The 24,013-nt window shown below is 42.1% G+C and overlaps 1 protein-coding gene across 1 annotated transcript in view; it reads left to right on the top strand.

The window, feature by feature from the left end:
- The window catches only part of gfra4a (GDNF family receptor alpha 4a), a 167,316-nt gene that overhangs the window by 102,265 nt on the left and 41,038 nt on the right, over positions 1–24,013 (top strand). The window contains exon 2 of the mRNA XM_020643364.3: positions 23,516–23,797. Within this exon, the coding sequence (XP_020499020.1) occupies positions 23,516–23,797 (282 nt within the window). The remainder of the gene's footprint in view (positions 1–23,515; positions 23,798–24,013) is intronic.

Below are 24,013 nucleotides of genomic sequence, written 5' to 3'. Positions count from 1 at the left end.
AATGGTGGAGCTCTGGCTTTAGTCCTGGCTTCACTCAGGTCGGCTCCACTCTGTCATAGTGTCCCTCTCCCTCATTAAAAAGATGCCTCGGGGCTCAAAACTCATGAGCGGAAAGCTAGAGTGAGAGAGCTTTCCAACAAGAGACAGGGAGCGTATTAATACTGTGATGCCCTTTTGCTAGCTCGGGCCATATTAGCAGAGGGAATATACTGACACAAACAGCAGCAGCACAAGCAGGAGAATAAAGTAGAAAAAAACGTCCAAAAATTCAATTTTCAAAGTCACTCTTTGCACAGCGACATCAAACCCAAGCACACAAAGTTATTCCATTAGATGTAGCCAAAAAAGATTCAGAAACGATCATTCGCTCATGCAGAAAGATATCTCTTCTGTGAAAGTGTGACCGAGCGTAAAGGGGGGAAATGCGGAGAGAGATGGAACGATACAGGAGACAATCTGTCAATACACATTATCATTTCCTACTGATCTCGTTCGAGGCTTTTGTGCTTTTTTCCCATAACGTGGATCACAGGAGGCAGAAAAAAAAACGCACCGATGCGTCTCCTGATCCGCCGCCTTACATAATAGGAACATCAGCTCACCTCCTCGCTCATCACGGGTCATGTCCCAAGGAGTGTGTGACCACAGAGCTTTGCTAACATCAAAAGCCCCCCCTCGTCTATTTTTATCTTTGGGAAAACGTCTCCGTTAATTAGCATGCTTCCACGATTAGTAATTAATGCGGAGTAGATTCTTGGGCCTCTACCGTAGAGCTACAGAAAACGATAACAGCTCGGTAATGACGGCGCCGTCTCAATTGAACAAAGAGTTCCACTTGTCACTTCAAGGTTAGTTTTTTTCACACTCATTGAAAAGTTTTTTTTTCCACACACTCTAATTGTCTGCTGACCTGCGCCCTCTGGGTTCAAACACACATTTGGAGAGCTCTTTGTAAAAGTTATAATTGGGAGGGGGGGTCAGTGATGCGTTCAGTGCCCACGCTTTGTAATCAGCGCGTCCTCGTCCCCCGTCACCTGATCTGACCCCGGGAGGTAGACGCACATTTTACAAATCACAGTTAAAAACTCTGGGCACACTTTGCCAGCAGTCAAGGGGAGTTTGATTTCCGACAGATACATTATCGTTTAATAAATCATGTTTATAACTTTTACACCAGGCAGAAAATGTCCAAAACTCTAAAAAAGTTTATTCTCTGATGTTTGATTTAAGAGAGCAAAGTAATGAGTGGGTGTGATTATGTGTAGCTTGTAGCCTGAGCTAACGGTTACCCATTTATGGCATGTACGTTAAAAAAAAAAAAAAAGGTGTGAAATCGTCTGCTTTGGATGGGTTAAATACAGTGGATTGGTCAAATAAACTGAAAGTTTCATTTAGGAGAGCAGGGTTTGAGTCTTGGGTACGTTTTATTTTTGTTCCATATGAAAAATATTCAGTTTGTTAGTTTTCTTCTCCTCCTGAGGACGGATCTGACTAAGCCTGTTGTTTACCTTTCATAAATACTTCGTCATCATGTTATATTATTCCAGCATCTTAAATCGACCGACTGGAAAACTTGGTGGGAGTGTCTGGCACAGCACTAAACTGGTTTGAATCCTACTTAAAGGACGGGGACTTCTTCGGGTCTATAGGTAACTTCAAATCTGAGCAAACAAAAATTACTTGTGGAGTTCCCCAAGGTTTCATCCTGGGGCCTATAAAAAAGTGTAAAATCGTCTGCTTTCGATGGGTTAAAACACACAGTGGATTGGTCAAATATCCTGAAAGTTATATATATTATTCCAGCATTTTAAATCCCGATAATTGCAGGTAAATCACCATAAATGTGGTTTGTTTTTCAGGCTAATAACGCTGAAGTGAGCTAGCATGAAGCTGCTGTGTCTGTTATGATCTGCTGTTGAAATAAGACTCTATTTTTTTGTTGCGGCGCTCCTAGTTGAAAGAAACTTGACAACTTTTGGAGTAATGCCACACTCGTCTATGTTACTTATACCTACCTATCAAAACAAACAAGGGGCAGGACTTCTGGTATTGGCTTCTTCAACAAAAATGGCAGAGGAGAAACTAATCTGACTCGTCTTTTGGAGGGTGCAATCTCCAGGCCTGGAGCTGTGGCTAATGCATGGACAAGATGCCCATTACACTATTCTCACGTTTGTGTTTTTGGTCATATTTCCTTGAATCAAAGATATTTAAACCAACCGAGCGGCAACTACTGAGGGAAGCAGAGGCTTAAAACTCACCTCTTTGCTCTGGCTTTTAATACAATTTGAGTTTGACATTTTGAAATTTTTATTCATGCTCCTATTTATTGTGTTTTTATTGTGTTTCATTCTATATGTTATTCTATTTGTTGTTTTTACATTGTGTTTTTGTACAGCACTTTGGTCAATATAGATTGTTTTAAATGTGCTAAAGATTGATTGATTGACGTTCGTAGCCTAGCAACAATGCGCGTCAGTGAGAAGCACTCTGACGCGGAGGTTGCGCGGCATAAAGAGGCGCCATTGGAGACTAAATGATTGAATGTGTTGGAGTGAAAGTGAAGGGACCGATAAATGGAAAACAATTCAATATATTTTTTACTAAAATTATGTTAAAACTCACAAGAGCACTCATTGATTCTGTGGAGTTATTTTCCTTTTACATTAACTTTTCATTATAACACAGGACAAGCCCTTTTTGTGTCAGCTAATTCAGCACCACGGACAGAGCATGAAGGATGTCATTACAAAGCTTTCAGCACAAATGAGTGTGCTGTGATAAGTATAGTTATTTCACCGTGATGCAGCATCCATCACAGTGTTTTCACTCTGCCTTGTTTTTACTACAAAGCTTTCATCGTCTATAAATCAGCAGAGAGATATGCAGCATTAGCCTTCAGCCCACATCAGTGGTGTTGCAGTGTACCGGATAAGTAACACATTAGATGGAAATATCCACCTTAAGCACACTGCTGAGTGTAACTCCGGTTTTCACTGGGTCATGATATTTACTACGCTGCCTCCTGAGCTGTGGGAGTAACATTTCCTGAAGGGCATCACACTGTGCCTCTGACATTTCAAACACTGACATGATATAATTCCAGCTCCAAGTGAAAGGAAATTCAATTGTTGCCAACTCACGTGTTCATTTTCATCCAGTGTTCTTTTGATTGAAACAGAAAGCATGAATGAAGTGTGAAAATGGGGACTACATTTCCTCTTTGTTGGCTTTAATTATGAGGGCAAACATTGAGAGTAGGAGTATAAGTTTGTTTTTATCTGTTAACCTTTGACATGACCGGCTCAAAGGCCACGGTTAAAATAGAGAGAGACACCAAAATAGCACATAATTAAACGGATTTATCAACAAAAATATGAATTAAATGAATGCATGGGGCCAGCCTTAAGACCCTCAAAGCATGGGATGCAGCCAATAATATAGTTAAGGACAGTGTGCAGCATGCTTGACCTGAAATGTGTGTTTTCCTTGAGATATCCGGGGTGGGGATGTATGTGGGGTCGCCACGGGGTGGATGAGGGTGAGGGGAAGGTTTGAATGTTTTGATTGATCCTGATATTTTCACATATGCACTTTGTATGTGCTCTAGGGGGGTGGGGGGGAGGTAAAGGGGAAAACAGTTGTAGTATATGATGTTATTTCTTTGAACATTTCTAAATAAAAAATTTATCACAAAAAAAAAAAAAAGAATTAAATTTCATAATAGATGATGTTTGGATGTTAGTAGTGTAGATTAGTGGGTGTGTGGCAGCTCATATAGTGACTGGGAGCATTGGGGCCAGGTGCTCTCATTAACGCTGAATAGATAGTCACACCTACTAATTACAAGAACCTGCAACACAAGAAAAAAGAAGGCACAACCTGACAGGCCACAGGGCCGTCACAACCTTAAACAGCTTATACACTTCTGTTGGATTCAATCCACAGCTGCAGCAGTTTCACCCCTAAAAACTTTGGTGAATGTAGCTTAATTGTAGTCAGTCAAGTAAGAAAAACGTCTTTCTGTACTAAACCTGCGAGCTAACTGTGTCTGCTGCTATTTTTCATTTCTAATCCGGTGCTGTGTTCTGGATCATCTGCAGAGGTTTGAGCGTTCATGCAGGGATGATATAACAAGAGCTTGTTTTCAGGGGCTGTGTTGCATGTCGGGGTTTGATCTTTCTGATGTTGTTCAGGCGCAAATCGACACGACCGGGCAATCAAGGCCACATGAACCTTAGAGATTAGCTCGTCATCAATAATGACACCCGGGTCCCAGGCAGGCTTTTTGGGTATGTTTTCAGTTTGGGTTAAGCTGGATATCGATCTGTGGTTGCATTGAGGGACTGACTGGGATGATAAGAAGGTCAGTCTTGGATCAATTGAGCTGAAGAAGATGGCGTTCTTTCAACTGTTTTAAGATACCAACAAGGCACGACTTTAATGTGGACTGAAGGCAATGACGGGATAGTCTTTTTACTAAATCTCTCTGAGGTGTTTAGTCACTGCAAATTATGACATTAAAGGTCACATATCCTCCTCCTCCTCTTCAGTGTAAATAAGTGTCAGAGCTCCTCAAAACATGTCTGGGAAGTTTCTTGTTCTAAATCCACTCTGATCCTGTATTTGATCATGTCTATAAACCCCTCTATTTCAGCCCTGCTCAGAACAGGCTGTTTCTGTGTCTGTACCTTTAAATATGTAAATGAGCTGTGTCTGACCATGCTCCCCTCTCTGGAAGGGCTTGGGTGTACTCGGTGCTTTCTCGCTCCATGTCCTATTGTTTACGGTGAGAAGGCAGACTCAGAGGGCAGAACAAACACCTAGCTGTGGGAGTGTCACCCACCTGGGGGAGGGGCTACTGCCCTTTGTGATGTCATGAAGGGAAAATCTCCAAACGGCCTGTTTGAGCACACATTTTCTGAAAAGTGGAGCAGGCAGAAGATGGAGAGGATGGACTTTTCTCATCATTGGGGGGTTTGTGGACAGACTAGAGACACATGTTAGAGTTAGAGGAACATGGAGAAGTGGATTTTACATAATGTGTGACCTTTAATGATGCTTTTTTCTTATTTTCTGTGTGAATGTATTGCATGTTTCTGCTGTGAAGTGCTGTAGTTATTATTTACACAGATTAATACAAAAGTGTCTTGAAGAAAGTTGTATCTTTTTTTTTTTTTTTTCCATTTGCAATTGTTCAGAGGAGCTTTGTCTCTGCAGCTCTGCCTACGTAGGATTAACTCCCAACAATGCGATTATATTATCGCCCTCAGAAAAAAACGTGTGTATACAAATGTTTGTGCTGTAAATAGACAAACAGGAGGAGGAGGCCGACAGGAAGAAAACACACATTTACAGTTCAGTTAAAGAATGTAATTCTCAGCCTGAAACAAGTAAACACGGACAGGTAGAAAGTCATATTCAACTCATACGCTGCTGCTGTATGCCTCTCAGCAACACACACACACACACACACACACACACACACACACACTCTAACAGCTTTAAAGAGTCACCCTGGGGAGGTGAAGTGAAGAGGTGAGGCTTCACCACAGAGCCTGTTTCGGAGTGTTTGAGAGAGACTGAGGCGTATATCTCTATCTCTCTCTCTGTCGATATTCATACTTGCGTGCATGCAGCAGAGGTAAAAAAAAAAAAGAAGTCTTTTGAGAACAAGGCTGTGTGGTTATTGGCGATAAACAACTCAGTACATGCAGCGTGTGCAGCGCTTGATGTTTGTATGCAAATCCCATTTGCAACCTGCAAGAAGCTGTAACTGTGTTCTGTTTCGGTGTCTGACTGAATTCATACCTCAAGAGAAAGGAGAGGAGATAGGGGAGAGAGAGAGAGAGAGAGAGAGAGAGAGAGAGAGAGAGAGAGAGAGAGAGAGAGGGAGAGACGCTATTATCGACACACTGAAAAATAAGGAGCTTAAATCCCCTCAGTTTTTTTTAAAACAGCCTCCAACTGTGCTGCTAACACGTTTCATAGCTCTTTGTCTTTAGAGGACAGTGAAGAAGGAATGATGCAACACAATCTCATTACACATTAGAGTAATATTGCAGAACTCTACGCCTGAAAACAACAATGTCTGCTTGTAAAATGGGCCAAACGCCTGAGTAACATCAGGGAAACAACGGGGCTGGAGAGTAGAGAACCAAAACCCAGAGGGGTGTCTACTATTCTTATGTGCATGCAGATTTAGCCTAATTCCTAATTAGTGGAAACCCAACCTAGTTTGGAGGCTGTCAAGCTGCAAGTGGAAGTTTATTCAAACACAGAAGCACAGCGCGCCGGTTAGGAGGTGCATGTCGATGTAAATTGGTAGAGTTTTAAAAGTGGGTGTGGTGGAGCCGAGGTGAAGAAAATCTGTGCATCTACATGTGGGTGTGTGTGTGAAAGCATTATGTGGTGTGAGGTGTTGAAGAGTGCGCTAACATAAAGAAACAAAAGCAACAAATGTCCATGAGGTAGAGCAAGAGAGAGAGAGTGAGAGTGTGAGAAAGGGAGAGAGAGAGAGTGTGTGTGAGAGAGAGAGAGGAATAGAGAGAGAGAGAGACAGAGTGAGAGAGTGTGAGAGAGAGGGAGAGAGAGAGAGAGGGAGAGAGAGTGTGTGAGAGAGAGAGAGAGTGTGAGAGAGAGAGAGAGAGTGTGAGAGAGAGAGAGAGAGAGAGAGAGAGTGAGTGTGTGTGAGAGAGAGAGAGAGAGGGGGAGAGTGAGGGAGAGTGAGAGACTGACACAGGAAGTTGGGTTTTTATATCCTGTGTGGAGCAATGGACTCAGGTGCTCCAGATTTAGCCGGATACATTGAAAATGGATCAGAACAAGGTTGTCTCGAGATGAAGTCCTTTCTGCAAAGGGGGGGGCTGCGGTTTATTTATGAGGCTATAGTTGGGAGTTTAGCTAATTCAGGAGGAGCTGAATATCCACCACCTGTGTTATTACATGGAGAGAAGCCTGTTGAGGTGATTTAGGCACTTGGAAAGGAGCTCCCCGCGGGCCTCTTCCCTCCACAGACCGGGGATTTGCTGTATTATTACATCTCTCAGCATCTCAAGGACAATTTAGACTCTCACAAACCTGAGTGTGTTTGAGAAAAGGAAGATGTCTAGGGTTGTTCAGTTTGTCATCATAACCTGAAAATATGATGTAGAGATGTTTGCATGGATTGAATCAGTGCTGCAAGTACTTACTTTGTTTGTTATTAATTAATATACCCATTAAAGCTAATATTAATCGGTTTATTGGTTAATCAATTAAGTGTCACAAAGTCATGAAAATGCTCGCCACAATTTCCCATGTATACAACGACTGATTTTTTCATTTTGACTTTAAAATTCACAGAAACATTTGGACATATTTTGAAAAATACACTTCACCATGTTTGTCTAGCACTAATATGTGTCTCTAGTCTGTCTGGATTTAGAGCAAGAAACTTCACACACATGTTTTGAGGAGCTCTGACACTTATTTACACTTGTTGAAATATGTGACCTTTAAATTCATAATCCACAAATCTTAGAGGCTCTTTACTCATATTAGTATTAAACAGTAAAGAAAAAATACAAAGTAAGCTGTCTTCTTGAGCACTCAAACAGATGTGAGTAAATGTCAGCTCACTTTTTCGCTTCACTCCCTTTTATTTTTTTCTGTATTTAACATTTGAGCCTGCCCTCTTGTCTGCAGGCTTTCAGTGGGAATAAGGTTCAGTGTCAACATCCCACTGCATTACGAGCAATCATCAGTAAAGACGGTGTCAAACCTACTGTGCTCAAACAAGAGCGAGGATTTTAAAGGTCAGAATGACAGCACCCAGACAACAGATGAAACAAATAGCCTTGTTTCCCCCAATCCGTCTCCAGCTGGGAAAATTGGCAACAATTACATCTTGATTGACACCGGGGCTCTTTCATCAAACGTCTGGATTTACTGGCACAACAAAAATCTAACTCAAGCAAACATCCTTTTCCCCAGAAGCCCTCCTGTGAGCAGTTTTACTCATATACCGATGACATTTACCTGTATTTGTCTAACAAACCAACACTTATAAAGCCACTTTTCGTTTATCCAAACATTGACAAATAAGAGATGTAAACACCTGGTCTGCTCTGTGCGTCTGAGCAGCACATTAACACAACTAAAGATGGGAGTTACATAATGAGAACGGGGGATAATAGGACGTCTTGTTGACAAGCAGTTGTTCCGTGGTCGGGATCATTGTCATCTCGTACGACACCCTCCTCCTGCTTCTTGGCATGGAGCAGCGCGGGTGCAGCTGGCAGGATGGAGGTGGTTCAGGATGCTGTCAGCTGTGCCCCTCTAATGGGCTCTGGGACCACGCTTTAGGACAGAACGTTTGGTCTGGGCCAGGTGGATCTCAACATGTGGCTTAGTCAGGATTAATCCCCTGGTTTACTGTACTCACATGTTCATTATCAATAACATCTTACTCAGTGTTCTCAGTGTTTTTTACAAAACAAATCACTGCAATTTTAAAGTCTGACAACAATGAGACCACTGAGACAGCAAATAGTAAACATGTCCTCACCTCTGACTGGTGCCAGCCTACCACAGCTAGGACAGGGGGGCATTGGGTGAAAAAAAACTCGCTCCAGAGGAAAAATGCTCTCGTTGCAGCGGCCATGTTTGTTTTGCCTATAAGTAACTTTGCTGAGGTGGAGTAGTATCCTGATTTCTTTTAGAGTTCTCCAGGTGGAAAATCAGGTTTCTCAAAATTGGGATAAAGGTTTTTTTTTTAAGATTTATTTTGGGGCTTTTTGTGCCTTTAATGCAGAGATAGGACAGTGGATAGAGTCGGAAACCAGGGAGAGAGTGGGGAATGACATGCGGAAGGAGGCCTCGGGCCTACCGCTCGAGATGAGAGCCTCAACACATGGGACGCGCGCCCTAACCATTGCGCCACCAGCGCGGCCAAAATTGGGATAAAGGTTTAACCCTGTTTCTGAAACTGGGGTTATGACAGGATACTTAAAGGTTATATATGTGATTTTTCACACTTAAATATAATATAAATCAAGTATATCCTCTGAAAATAACTCTGTGAGTCATGACTGTCTACAATGGGTGTAACACCCGAGTCCCACTGTCTGTGATGTTTTCAGAGTTTTCAGAGTCCTATCTTCACTTTGTTTACATCGTCGGTGCTCAAGGGCGACATCTGCTGGATCAAATTGCATATAAAGTCTTTAAAAAACCTGATCAACAGTTACTCATGTCTCAGTGAATAACTCATACAGCTGCCTCCATAAGTTGTTGTTTTCCAGCACGGTAGCCTCTGCTGTACTAGCTTAGCTCAACCAGCGTCCCTATAACCTACCTGTAACTCACAGCAGTCCTGTGTCTCAGACTCTGCTCTTGTGTTGTACTTTTTTTTGTTGGAAAAGTCATTTTGTCACCAACACATCCTGTCATCACACAGGAACAGATCAAAACGCCTCTGTCCTCACTGTATCAAACATTATGTTCCTCCACACTCAAAGAGCTTTTCATCTCTGTGCTCAAATTGCTTCTTATCTCATCTTATCATCCTCTGTGGTCGTAATATGTACATTACATGTTCACTTTGTTTGGTTGAATCTGTATTAAGGGGCTCATTCCAAATTTAAAATAGGGTCCAAAGAAGCGCTTGAAAAACAGCCTCTCTGATGGTATAATGTGGTCATCAGGATTCTGTTTTCTGACAGATTCTTAAGTCTTTTGAAGAAGTCCTCTCCTCTCCAGTGACGGACCTCTCGCTGGTTTTGGGGGCAACATTTCAGTGGCCTGTGGAGTCTCTGTTTTTAAGCTCAACAAAAAGCAGTGACCCACACCAGGCAGCTGAACACTTTGAATGACTGTGCAGAAAGAAAGTATCAGAAGCTCTTTGCTGTCCCCAAAGGACCTCAGTCTGCCTTCAGGTGGATTCATTGTCGGGTTTTCGTCACAGACTCTCAGTTCTTCTTCCCCTCAGACCCTGAGCCACAGGCGGGCCTTTATGGACCAGGGCCACAAAGTGCCCCCTTGTCCCATCTCTTACCGTACCTTTAAAGTGCTGACGGCTTGTTTTAGACATAATTTGTACTCTGACAAATATGATTGATCATATCCAGCCAACAAGTGACCTCCTCTACACAAAGTGTGAGGAGCAGGAAATAATGATACAACATCTAGAAGCTGCCTTAAGATGAAAAAATGAAAATGTAATTCAAGTATCCTCTTTAAAAGTGAATCACAACCTCAGAGGTGGATTTGTGGAACTGTTTGGAAACTGACTCAAACAAAGCAAAAAAATGAATGAATTAAAGGGGCGGCTGTGGCTCGGTTGTCTCTCAACAGGAAGGTCGGGGGTTTGATCCCCAGCTCCTGCCTTGGGCAAGACACTTAACCACTAGTTGCTCCTGCTGCTTCATCAGCAATGTATGAATGTGTATGAATGGGATTAGTTGCGCTATACAAGCCCAAGTCCATTCACCATTCATAAAATTGCACGAGGATGCCGAACAATTAGAAGCTGACTTGACGGTCGCTATCGAGGGAAACAGAGAAAAACGTGAGAAAACTTTGTAACCCAGCAACAGTAAACGCCAGTGAAAAGCGTTTAAAGGGGACATATCCACTTCCACAGTGTTTGTGAATATATATTTGGGTAACCTGAGAGTCTACTGACCCACAAAATGTGACATAAACCCATCCAGTCCTTTATTTGTGGTCTGCATAAGTCTTACAACACAGAGAAAAATGCTCCGTTTCAAATGTGCTCTCCTTGTGATGTCACAGTGGGATTCTGGTAAAAACAAAAATCCCCTCCCCTCCGCTGGTATCTCCACCCATAGACTCCACCCCCAGTCTAGAACAAAACTTCTGCACAGGTCCGCCATTTTTATTCTCGCTACAGAGGAGTGATGTCTACTGGGAAAACTCAGGGGGGGGGTCATTGCATTTAAAGAGACACACACACCAAAACGAAGCGTTCTGAGAGAGCTGGTTTATACAGGGTCACAAACCTCCTCTGGTGCTTGATTCATGTTATATTTTGACCAAAGCACAGCACAGATGTTTCATTTACACCACAGAGGGACTGTTTGAAAAGGTGGAGGAGGGGACTGTTTGAAAAGGTGGAGGAGGAGGACTGTTTGAAAAGGTGGAGGAGGAGGACTGTTTGAAAAGGTGGAGGAGGGGACTGTTTGAAAAGGTGGAGGAGGGGGAGAATATGTCCTCTTTAAAGAAAATGCAACATTAATGAACACGAGCCTAATTTGTAATGAGTACTTATTTTGTTCGTCAGCCTGTTTTTACCGACTTGGACTCAGCATGTTTTAAGATGATCTGAGCACATGCTGTGTTTTTTACTCTTCCTGAATCTCAAAAAGACAGATTTCTTGTGAAGCCTTTCACTCAAGAAAAAAGTGTAACCTCAAGGTCGTTTATTAAACTGAAAAAATGGCACAAAGTTGACTTGGCTGAACTTTCCTTTTGAGTGTCTTTGTCTCTAAGCTACAGGCAGCCTACAGTAAGTAGTAAATCTAGGTTTGATGGTGCAGTTTAAAGAAACCGTCCAAAGTCCCCCCTGGCTGTGCCTTTCACCTCTCTTCAGAAACCCCCTCGGTTAAGAGCGGCCCTCCAAATAAAACCTGTGACAGGCAGCAGTAGAACACCTTTACTACAAACTCTTCTCTTTATGTTTAGCTGCTTTAATGCTGCATCGTATCACTACTCATCTTCTTTATTTCCACAAGCTGTTCGCAGCCTCGCCGCCCAGAGAGCAGGAGGACGTAAAGAACTTTCATGTAGTGAAGTTTTGTTTCCAAGCGTCCCTACATTTCATATAAATGCACAGTCGTATAACGAGGAGGGACGGAGGGATAAGAAGTGATCACAAGCCTTTATTAAAGTCATAAAAGCAGCGCAGTGGAGATGTTACCTGTGACATGTCCCGTATATTCAAAGTCCTGCATGCAGATTTTTAATGGAAGTGACCCCCCCCAATCCCCGCATACTCCGTCAGCGCCACGGTTTAGCTCCGACGGACGGCGAGCGGCCTTCCCCGCTAGATCCGCACCCAATTAGGCCCCCGACACATTTTTGCCTCGGTCCCCAACAGACTCTAGAATCACCACTGGAATAATGATCACTAAATGCATTAGTCCTCTGATAAAAATATATTTTTGTTTCCCCGTCAAGCTTTCAGGTCTCGAAAAAACGAACGCAGAGTCATAATTTAAGTTCTGAGAAGACAAGGAGAAATGTCCAGAGCTCAGTGGTGTGTTTCATTCTGGAAGAGCTGTGGAATAATATCGACTTTATTCTCAGCGGCGGATTAGTCACCGAGGAATCTGGGAAGGAAAATTAGTATTCTGCATCACGCTCAGAGAACTCTCTTGGTTCCCGTCTATATTTCATCATGTTTTGCTGAATCAATGATAGAGAGCAAAAAGACCCAATCACGGCAGACCAATTAGAGTCTGAATAAGTCCACTCTGCAAGCTTCCTTTATGCTAAAAGTGCCTCAATAGTTATTCTACTATCGTGTGCATGAGTTGGTTTACACACGCTTTTTTTCTCTCTTACATTCTGTGTTTGTTTGCACTGATTTATGGGAAAATAAATGGCTTTATTGTCTTAGAAACACTGGCAGGAAGGAGAGAGAGGGCATTATTAGCAGCTGTGAAAACAGAGACAGCAGAAGAAACCCCAGCAGACAGAGAGAGTCGTCTTGGTTAAAAAGTGTTCAGGGAGACGCAGTTAACTAATAAGGGGGACGGCGATATACAGTAACAACACACACTGTTCCCCTGGTAGTTGAGTCAAAGATTTACCAAACAATACGGGAGCCCCTGTTATCTGTAATGGGATTCATCTCCCCATCTGTAGAAAGTCACTCAGCCGTGCTGCAGAAGATGATGAGAAAGATGTTTTTTTTTGGTGCGAGATCTAGTCGACAAATCATAAAACATCGAGATGCAGTCGCAAACAAAAACATGCATCAGATCACAGAGAGAGGGAAAACATCAGACTTCAGGATCAGTTCAGTCAATGGGGCCAACTTGGAACCAAAAATACAAGAACAATTTTTTTTCCATCTTGAGAATTTCCTCTTTAAAAAATCAGTGAAGTCAGTTGAACCGTTGACTTTTGTGTGTTTCAAGTTAAATACTTTATATGCGATTTTTTTGATCCAGCAGATGTCGCCCTTGAGCACCAGCATGAAACCAAAACAACTTGATCTGCATTGTTGTGTTAGCATGCTAATGCTAGCGATCTTTATTATGCTGGTATCTTCACACTGCATGTAAATTTACCTGAAATGAGCGTGATCTAGAAACACAGTTAAGCAGTGAGTACAGTATGTTATTCTTCTTTTCTCTAGTCCCTCAATTAAACAACTTTTATACACGAGGGGAGGAGTCAGCCGGCCGTCCCGGCGATGTAAACAAACTGAAGATAGGACTCTGAAAACTCTGAAAACTCTGAAAACATCACAGACAGTGGGACTCGGGTGTTACACCCATTGTAGACAGTCATGACTCGCATAGTTATTTTCAGAGGATAAACTTGATTTCTACATTTAAGTGTGAAAAATCACATATTAAGCCTTTAAGCTTGTTCATAAGACTAGATACGTCTACAGTACGTGTTCATATGAGAGAGTATGGAAGGGCCACATTGAAGAAATAATCTGAGATTGCATGTCTATGTATGTTCATTCCCATCTGTGTGAGTCCGTCAAACTTAAAGATTTCTCTTAGCTCTAGAGTCTTTTTCATTCCTCCCTGTGTGTTTTGACTTTTACATTGGACCTTATTACATTTGGACTTTGAGAAGAAACTACGTATTTGGCCTTTTACCTTCTGTTAAATCTGCAATTGGGACCAGTTTTCTAGCTCCTCCATAACTGTGACAGGTACAGTGTTAATGATGTTCAGGGTGCAAACACCCTCGGAAAAAAGTTTCCTCGCTCTGTTCAGCTGCCACCTTTACTCTGCGAGGAGCTGGGCTCTCTGACAGAGAACTTTTCTTTTTTCCAACTTTCCAACGATGAGCTCGGAGGGGAGGCTGAAACTTTTTCACCTTAGCATGACTTGAAAAGTGAAACATGTATTTCACAGTTAAAAACAAAGCTTCCTACCTGAATGGAACAAGCAAGGACAACTCAAAGTTATCTTAAAATATATATTTTTTAAGTCATACAGAGGAAGAATAGTTCCCATGATCCCTGGAAAGTTTGCCACTGACATCTCTTATAAATAGCGTGGCGCAGTTACCGCCAACACGCAGCCAACTGTAATTTCTTTCACTCTAACTGGTCATGGCTGTATCCAAGGAATGTGACTCTCTTTCCCTACATGACTGCATAATGGCTCATTTGAAAATGCAATTATTGTTGTGTCAGTTTTGTCAGTTTTGATTATAATTATATCAATATGCATGTTTGGTTTTTTTTTGCAATTCAGTATTTCAAAGCAGCATCAGAAGGATTTTTCATTTTCTTCACGGTTATGTGAAGACAGATCAAAGCAAGGAAATAAATGTGAGCTTGGTGAAATCTTAAAAAAAAAACAGTAATCCTTCACCAAACTCTTAATTTTTCCCAAACCTTTTGCAAAGATTGCCCAAAGCGAGCCACATTCATGATGCAAATCCTGCTCTCATGATTCAAAGGCAGTATGAATTTTACAGTAAAAGTAATTGCTCAAAGACAGGGTTTCGTTCAAATCAAGAAAGAGAGAAAAATACTTGTCATCATTTTGGAGAGCACTGATTTAGTCTTTTTTTTAAATAAATTTCATCTTTTGTCCAACAAACATTCAGAGTCTGAAGATGTTTTTAATTAGCTGAATTTGATATAGAAGCAAGTTTCCCCTTTTAGAGACAAATTTTAAGTTTCACTTGAAGACAGGGTTGGTAATTTTTGAAAACTAGCATGATGTTGAGTGTAGCATTCTCTCAGTGCTCGTCTACAGTACACTGTACAAACGAATGCAGCTCCAATTTAACATTTTATTGAGAAGTTCAATTTGTGTTTCTGTTTGTGGCATGATGTCAACAACGTGGCTCTTCCAGCCGATCCTTACAGCGCAGACTCTGATTGCTAATTCACAATGTTAGCACCCATCACGGGGATATTTTGGCTTTATTTTGTTTAACAAGAGGAGGCAGAGGCACACTGTCCATTTGTATATACAGTCTGTGGTTTCAACACGACTGCCAACGAGGCTGAGCTGTTGTATTGGACTGTCCAAGATTTAACAAGTGTTCCTTAAAATGAGTCCACTTTTTCAATTATTCTTACAATCCAGCTTCAAGTATTTTTTGAAGAGCAGAAAAACATATGACTTTAAAGTCTTTAAAAAGTTAAAACAAAATGGGGTAAAGTAGAAAACGGACAATGTTTCCACTAAATATCTAAATTAATTAAAAACAACTATGTTCATATATTTTGTTGAGTACATATATGACCTTAAATATTTCCAATAGTTATCAAAGTCAGAGAAATCCTTCACTTGATAGTTGTAACGGGACGTGTCTTGTAGCAGTGGCTGCCATGACATACATTACATGTTTGTCGTCGCCATGGAAACACCGGATGTTACGTCAAAGACCGCTGCATAAGGAAGCGTGTGCTGCTCATGTAAATTATACTTGGATACATTAGCTCATCTGTAAACATATTCTCTTCCTCAGGTCGGTTTCGTCCAGTCGTCATGACTACGGTCGACTCAGAGTTCGTTTACATCAGATTCGGGGGGTGGAGTAACAGAGAGAATCACTCCCATGATTCCCCGCCAGCCTCAACGTCATTTTTTCTTATTCTTTTGATTGAGAGCCCCCTGGTGGTGGAGTTTACACACTGCATTATACTGTACTCTTTCCTCAGACAGTCAGAGGTATAAGCTTTCAAAGACGTCCGATTAATGAACATTAATCAAAGAAGTTATAAACACCAGTGGATCATAATCCATATTAAAACTCACAAGAAGTTCGCACTTGAATTCCCTCTTACAGAAGTAAACTTTAAAGATGAGCGAGCAGTAAAGTTGGTGCTGAGACATATCGACTTAACAACAAACGCTGAGTCACATAATTCATTTTATGGCTGTCAATGATGTCTCTGTTCTGGTTTTATCATCATCATTCATGGTATGGACTCTTTACGATGATGAACATCCGTTATCGAGGACTCCATCTTATTGACTTTCCTTTACGGGACGCAGCGGGGGGGATGCGGTCCTTTTTCTGTTTGGGCAAGAAAGAGCTTATAGATTTAAAAAGGAAAGTCTCTCTCGGTTGGCTGATAGCTGGTGGCTGATGGCAGTGACTGATGCCCGGTGGCTTTGGGGGGGGGGGGTTAGGTGGGAGGCAGAGAGACGTGAGGAGGCGACTGATGAGGTGAGTTCTCCCGAGTTCTCCTGAGTTCTCCCCCCCCCCCCCCCCGTTCACACACCTGTTTCCTTTAAGTAGATAACTGAGCGGGGACAGGGAGAGGATTATACAGGTAGATGTTTTGTGTCTGTTGTGAGGGATTGTTGTTAAAGCAGCCTCTTAGAATTTAATTTATATATACTCAATATCAAAAGAGAGACTCTCAAGTGAAGATTTAGTAAAAAAAAAAAAGCAAACATTGCACATTTGTTGTGTTTTATCCGCGGTGAGAATGAAGCCTGCACTGCCTGAGATCCAGGGGAATGAAAAGTGAATTTTTGTGCTTTCAGGCAACCGGTTTCCTTGAAAACATCTCTTTAATTTCAGTATGTGCTCCTTGAACATAACCAGGTGTGTGCTTGTGAAGGATGAGAGAATAAGACGGAGGAGAGAGAGAGGAGAAGGAGGCGGGAGAGATAAGTGAAGAGGAGGACGCGAGCAGAGAGGAAACAAAGAGGGAGAGAGAGAGATTATGTACCTCAGTGGGATGAACAGGGGAGGAATTTTAGGATGGAACGAATTTGAATGACAAGCCGACTGATTTCTCCTAATTGGTTTTGACTGTCTCTCTTTTGAACTGCTGGTGTGCTGCGGCTCTGTTTCCAGGCATAAAGCTATATCTCTCCCTCATCTTGCTTAATTTCTCTGACAAAAATCAAAACCTCTCTCTCCCGCACGCTGGATTAGTTTGCAATGTAATAAGATTTGTTTCTGCTCACCGGGGGGGGGTTTATTTTCTTCCTCCGCCTGAAGCCGAAGCAAAAACCTTTACTTGAGGTTTCTTCTCTGCTTCACCTTTCATATCAAGAACGCCCACACTGCACCACCCACAGACCCCGTTCCCACCTGCACTCCCACACAGCTGCATAAGAGCAGCAAGAAGAAAATCACTCTGAATATGTTTAAATATTGTTTAAAAAATCCAAGCGGAGATAACTACCACGGGCTGAGAGAGAAATATCATGTATTTCCAATGCAAATGAGCATTTTTAAGAGTTTTCTCCAAGCAAGTGAAGTATCTTGACACAAGGCTGATTCCGCCGCTTTTCTTTTTATTTTCTTCTTCTTCTCCTTCCAACATAGCGTCACTTGATCCGAGAGAAACTCAACAAGTGGAGCTGATTTGCATCGAGAACGAATGACATTATCTCACCCTGCAGTTTTTTTCTCCCCCTCCTTTTGCTTCACACAAACTCAATCTGATTTCAGAGCTCTGTGGTGGAATAAGTGACTTGTAGAGGGGGGGACATGTTTTTTTTCTTTTTGGCACACTAAGTGCTGCCTGTCAGAAACTGGGAGAAGATGAGCTCTTCACCTGAGTGGCAGTTGCTTTCTCTAAATACCATCCACAAACATCCCGAACACACAGCAACAAGATTTTCTTTCCTGCAAAGATTTTTTTTTATTGACAGCTTGCCTCTAGATTAGCCGACTCTTTGGAAAGGTTAAGAAGTCTTCTTCATGGGCAAAAAGCATCTAAGAATTCAGACTTACCTCAGACATCCTGTACCTTTTTATTTTGTATCTGGTTTTCTCTTGTGGAGGAAAACCTGAGGACTCAACGAGTTCTACATCCCCGGTGGTAGAATGAACTTCCAAACTCCATGTGATCTGCAGAGTCCCTCTGCACCTTTAAGAAAAAGCTAAAGACCCAGCTCTTTATGAATACCTACTAACTTAATGATGATGGTCTCCATATTATTGATGATGATGATGGTAATGACGATGGTTTTTGTTTGATAACGACGACTTATAAGATGGTTTCTATACTGATTAGAGCTCTCAAGAACTGCCCTCAATGTTGTGCTTTGCCTCTGGTCACTTCCTGTCAGCACCTGTGTGTCCAATCAGACTCAAAGCTGATCGTTTGCTCTTACTGACAATGTTCCCTTTTTTCTAGATCCTTGCTTGTGTTGTTCTTACTCTCTGATGTACGTCTCTTTGGATAAAAGCGTCTGCTCAGTGAATTGTAGAATTGTAGAAAGTTACTCTGTTTAAGGATGTAGAACTCGTTGAGTATGTTGCCCTGGACTTAAGTATCCCAGATAATAGCCTTATCCTTACTTCTGTCTTATAAGGGCCAGACTAAGCAAAGCACATTAAGATCTTAATTCAAGTACAACAGCTTCTTAACATACTATCAGTAAGCAAACTCTGGATTTGTTTGGACCAGAGAAGGTAGGCGGGTTCAAGGCAACCCCCCACCACACGGCCGTTTTGGATGCCCCTCGATTTGCCAGATATGAGAGCAGTTATCAGGTCAACAGGTGTTGCAGCGATGAAAGCAGGTAAGAGAAGTGGTTCAGATAGAAGTGATTGTACCCGACCTAAAAAGCCTCTGCATGTTTCTAATAAGCTCCATGAGCAGAAACGTGCTCAAACTAGGATCAATATTGGAGATGCTTTTGAAAAATGGAGAGAGGTTAGAACACAGAAAGGTTTACAGACCCATGCAGAGCTGGATAAACACTGAAGCTTCAGAGTCCACCACATGGTGACCTGAGTGAGCATCAACTCTAGAGAGGAGGAGGGGGGGGAGACAGCTTTCTACAATGTTTAGAATTTGGACTGCAGTACCCATTTTAAACACTAGGGGTCAGAGTTACATACTGCTCCTTTAAAAAAAATATCAAAACCAGGTTACTCATGTCCATGTTTACACACAGTTTTGTGAATCTGCAGGTGGAACATGAGAATGTTTCTGCCTTTAACTGGTTATTGCTTTTGCCCCTGATGACTTGGTCGAGCTGCGATTAGGAGTCCAATTTGATTAAGATTTAATTAATGAGCCGAATCAAAGCACGAGGAGTCTCACAAAGTAGTCAATGTTTCACTGCAGACATGCTGTCTGGGAATCTGTCAAGCACTGGATAACCAATTCTTCTCCCTTGTTTAACCTAATCAGTCTCATTTATATGGTACTGTAGGGTGGTGCCCATTCAATAGCAGCAGTAATAAAATAGATATGTAATTAAGTTCTCGACATTCAATCCCCTCGTTTTTCCCTCAAGTAGATTCCTAAAAAAAATTTAATCTGCACTCTCTGAAAGTGTTTCATATGAATTCAGTCTCTGCCTGTTGCAGCTCTTTATCAAACACATGTAATGTTTAGCTCTGGGAGGAATATTCAAACCGAAGACTGCATCATTCCCTAAAACGGAGATGTCACATTCATGCTTTTTTTTACATTTTTCACCAACAGTCAGCCTGAAGGTTTTTATATTTTAAAAGTTGGGCTTTCCACCCAACAGTAGCACATAAAGTTCTGTGTTTGGCTGCACAGTGTGTTTGAACTGTCTGGGAGAATATGATGTGTGTGAGGTGTCTTGCCAAGTTAGCAGCATGGCTCCGGGGAGGGCTCTGATGGTGGGTCTATAGCCCGTTATGGACAGATGGAGATATCTCCAAAAGCTTCAGGATGGATGTTCCGTAATATTTGACAAATATTTAGATAAAGAATCTTGAGGATTTTTAAGAACCCCTTACCTTTCCTGTACCGCCATCAGGGGCTAAAAAGTGTGTTGTTTTGAGTGGATTGTCTCAACAGCTATTCATAGCTGTCATGTCACTGGAAGTGGAAAACATTTTTTTTAAAGGAAATTGGAGACCACCATTCACACACTGTAAGGCTGCAGCACGGGCTTGTTAATTCTAAATCTCGATCCACGTTTACATCCTCACAACTGCAGAAAAACTGGGATTATAAAATAAATGCAAGTATGGGGGCTCCTGCAACCCTTAAAGGCTTTATAAAAGCAAACGCAAACTACCACAACATATGCAAAGAATGAAACGCGCTGCAAAGACACAAACGCGCTGCAAATAGGCAAAACAACTGCATAAGCATCAAATGCGCTGCAAGTACAGAAACGAAACTTAAAGGCTTTATATGCGATTTTTTGATCCAGCAGATGTCGCCCTTGAGCACCAGCATGAAACCAAAACTACTCGCGCTGCATTGTTGTGTTAGCATGCTATTGCTAGCGATCTTTATTATGCTGGTATCTTCACACTGCATGTAAATTTACCTGAAATGAGCGTGATCTAGAAACACAGTTAAGCAGTGAGTACAGTATGTTATTCTTCTTTTCTCTAGTCCCTCAATTAAACAACTTTTATACACGAGGGGAGGAGTCAGCCGGCCGTCCGGGCGATGTAAACAAAGTGAAGATAGGACTCTGAAAACTCTGAAAACATCACAGACAGTGGGACTCGGGTGTTACACCCATTGTAGACAGTCATGACTCACAGAGTTATTTTCAGAGGATATACTTGATTTCTACATTTAAGTGTGAAAAATCACATATAAAGACTTTAACTGACTGGTCGTTGCACAATGGTTACGATTTTATTTAGCAGATGCTTTTGTCCAAAGCATTGCACATGTACGACCTCTTACTCTGGATCTCATCGCACCAGTCAAGGCTAAAGTTTCCACTGCACATGCCGGCCATCCCGGCGATGTAAACAAACTGAAGATAGGACTCTGAAAACTCTGAAAACATCACAGACAGTGGGACTCGGGTGTTACACCCATTGTAGACAGTCATGACTCACAGAGTTATTTTCAGAGGATATACTTGATTTCTACATTTAAGAGTGAAAAATCACATAGAAAGACTTTAAACAGCACACACACATTTATTACAAATGCTAGAAACAGCAAAAAGTATTTGCCAGAACGTCACTCTTTGAGATGTTTACATATATCCGGTGGATAATCCATCCACTTACACTGCTGCTAGATTGAAAGCCTAAAATAAAGAACGGTCAGATTTATGTATTTTCAGTGTGGCCTGGTTGATTATGCTGCTGTTCATCATAAACGAATCATCAATGTTCCCAGCCTATAATAGCCAATGAGAGCCCGAGTTGAAAGGAGGTGCATGCCACTGTTCTGTCCTGGCCAAGTGGATATGCTGCTCGGGGTGATTTCTTCATGCACACACTTATGGCTGAAATGGAAAGATCCTTGTTGTGTCATAAACCGTGATCGACTGTGAGATCGGCACTCGACTGAGGCTCTTTCAAACGAATTGTTGAAGATTCGAGGGTCACCCCTGGTATGTGTGTTGACCTTACCCTGAGAAGTGAACGGACTAATAAGCACCACATGGTTTTAAAAAAAAGTGAGTCTCTGAGCTCTCAGTCAGCTGGGAATAAACAAGCATTTACAGTCCTCAGGGGAAAACAGGCTGCATGTTATGAATGCCACATGAAACAAGAAGGCGGTGAACAAGTACCCTACCCCACCCCCACCAAATGATGCAGCCCCTCTCTGGGCCCGATCCGTAACAAGTATGACACTTTGTTTTGACTGGCGCTCAAACACATCAGTGCAATTCTGAACATGTCAGGATGTATTGAAGAGATGCATCATCCCCCCCCCCAAGTTTCATCAAAATCCAGTCAGTGTGGTCGGATGTATTCTATGTGACAACTGTATGAATTCATGAATAAAATAACACCCCCCCCCTCGGCTTCATGAATATCATTTTAAAACACTGGAATACAAGAGGCGTGATGCATCGTTGGCCGAGTTTGATCGCTTCTGACGGGGGATGTATGAACGTAATCCAATTATTAAATTCAGTTCAATTTACATTATTTCAGCGATGATTCGGTGGGTCATGAAATCTCACATCAGCTCACTGGTTTGTTTTGACGTGGGTAAAGGAGCAGTCCCACATTTTTTAGATATTCAGTTTGGTTAACATTCAACACGAGCTGCTCTGGAAACAATCCTGTATTCTGCAGCTCTGAAAGGGACTTAGGCAAGTCTGACACAGAGGACCTCGTTGAGTTTCTGAGATGTGAAACAAGGTGTAACCAAGCGACAATGTTAATAAATCGAAATCATGCAGAAGTGCAAAAACAAAAACTGCAGCTCCTCAAGCGTCCACTTGGCTCTTTTCTTTCAATACGAGGGTTTTATTTTTCAATAACTCCTCAGTTGTTGTTTTTTTAAAGATTTAATTTTGGGCATTTTGTGCCTTTAATGGAGAGATAGGACAGTGGATAGAGTTGGAAATCAGGGAGAGAGAAAAAGGAAAGGTTGGATTTGAACCTGGGCCGGCCGCTTGGAGGACTATAGCCTCCATACATGGGGTACGTGCACTAACCACTGTACCACCAGCGCCCTGATAACCCCTCAGTTTTGATGATATTAAGGATAACAGTAAAGCACCTTCAGGAGCAGATTTGAAGTTTTTTCCATATAAGTTTTTCTCATAATTATTCAATTTCTCGTTGCCTGAGGAAAACGGCAGGTTCATATTTTCTTAAGTGAATGCAATACAATTCTGTAAAACTAACGTCTGTGATTTTGGGAAAGAAACTGCATTTGAATCCTACATGGAGTTTTCTTCATTAATCATTTTGTCCTAACCATACAAAGCTCTTTTTTCAAATTCTACTTTCCAGTTTTGCTTTTTGTTATCTCAAGACATAAAGTCTGTTTTCTTTGCTCAACCTTCACTATCCATTGGTCTTCTGTCAGGCGGGCTTTTTGTTCCCCAAATTGCTTGAAATATTTTTAGGAATTTTAACCAAATATAAACATCGCACAAAAAAGTAAGGACATTTGTATAACGTTCCTCCACATGTTCAGGGTTCAAGTGCACGTGTTGTCGACACCATCAATCAGAAATCTCAAAAAAAGAGTCAACAGCAGAATAAGCTGTTTGGCATTGGCAGAGAAGAGTTTTTCAGCTGCGCATCCCACTTACTCGGCTCTGCTGCTCATCCCACAAATGCATGTTCCTTACAAATGTGGCACCAATTAAAATGGAAATAAACAGGCTTTCCAACGGTATAAGATTTATTGCCAAGAAGCATTGTTACAACAAAGAAATAATCTACCAAACACAAATTTCCTTACTTTTTATGCAATGTTTATTTAGTTCCCATAATATTTTCTTTTGAGAAATCCTGGTTCTTTGGAAGTATTCATTCCCCCTTTCAATTATATGATATGAAAGTTTCTCTGAACAAGTCTAGAAAGAAAAAAAGCATCGACTGGCGGCTCGCTATGAGCTTGTCATGGGTCAACCACGCCATGACACTGACCTGCCCTCTGTCTTGTCTTTTCTCGCAGGAGTTCCACATGTGGCTCTCTCTGCGGGAGGGAGAGACTGCCTGCGAGCCGGAGACACCTGCTCCAGCGACGACACCTGCAGCCCGCGACTGCGCACCCTCAGGCAGTGTGTGGCAGGAGACGGCAGCGTGAAGCTGGGGCCTGGGGCGCGAAACCAGTGCGAGAACGCCATGACGGCGCTACTGTCCACCCCTCTGCACGGCTGCCAGTGTAAACGAGGCATGAAAAAGGAGAAGAACTGCCTGAGTATCTACTGGAGCCTGCATCAGTCGGTGCTGCACGGTAAGACGCTATCTAAAGGTTCTCAGAAGGAGGAGGTGGTGGGAGCGGGTACAGTACGACACTGGGATTATCAAGAGTGTGCCGCCCGTTACACATGAATTATCCTTCCACCTTCGCCAGATTACCAGTAAACTCCAAGCTTAAGAGAAAAGAGCGGGGCTTTAGCTCCTTCTGTTCTGCCCACACTCACTGTATTTGATCACCTTTGTTGCTTTT

This window comes from Labrus bergylta, chromosome 18, assembly GCF_963930695.1.
Source record: "Labrus bergylta chromosome 18, fLabBer1.1, whole genome shotgun sequence".
Taxonomy (NCBI): Eukaryota; Metazoa; Chordata; class Actinopteri; order Labriformes; family Labridae; genus Labrus; species Labrus bergylta.
Note: the sequence above shows the minus strand (reverse complement) of the source record. Positions and strands in the feature narration are given on the sequence as shown.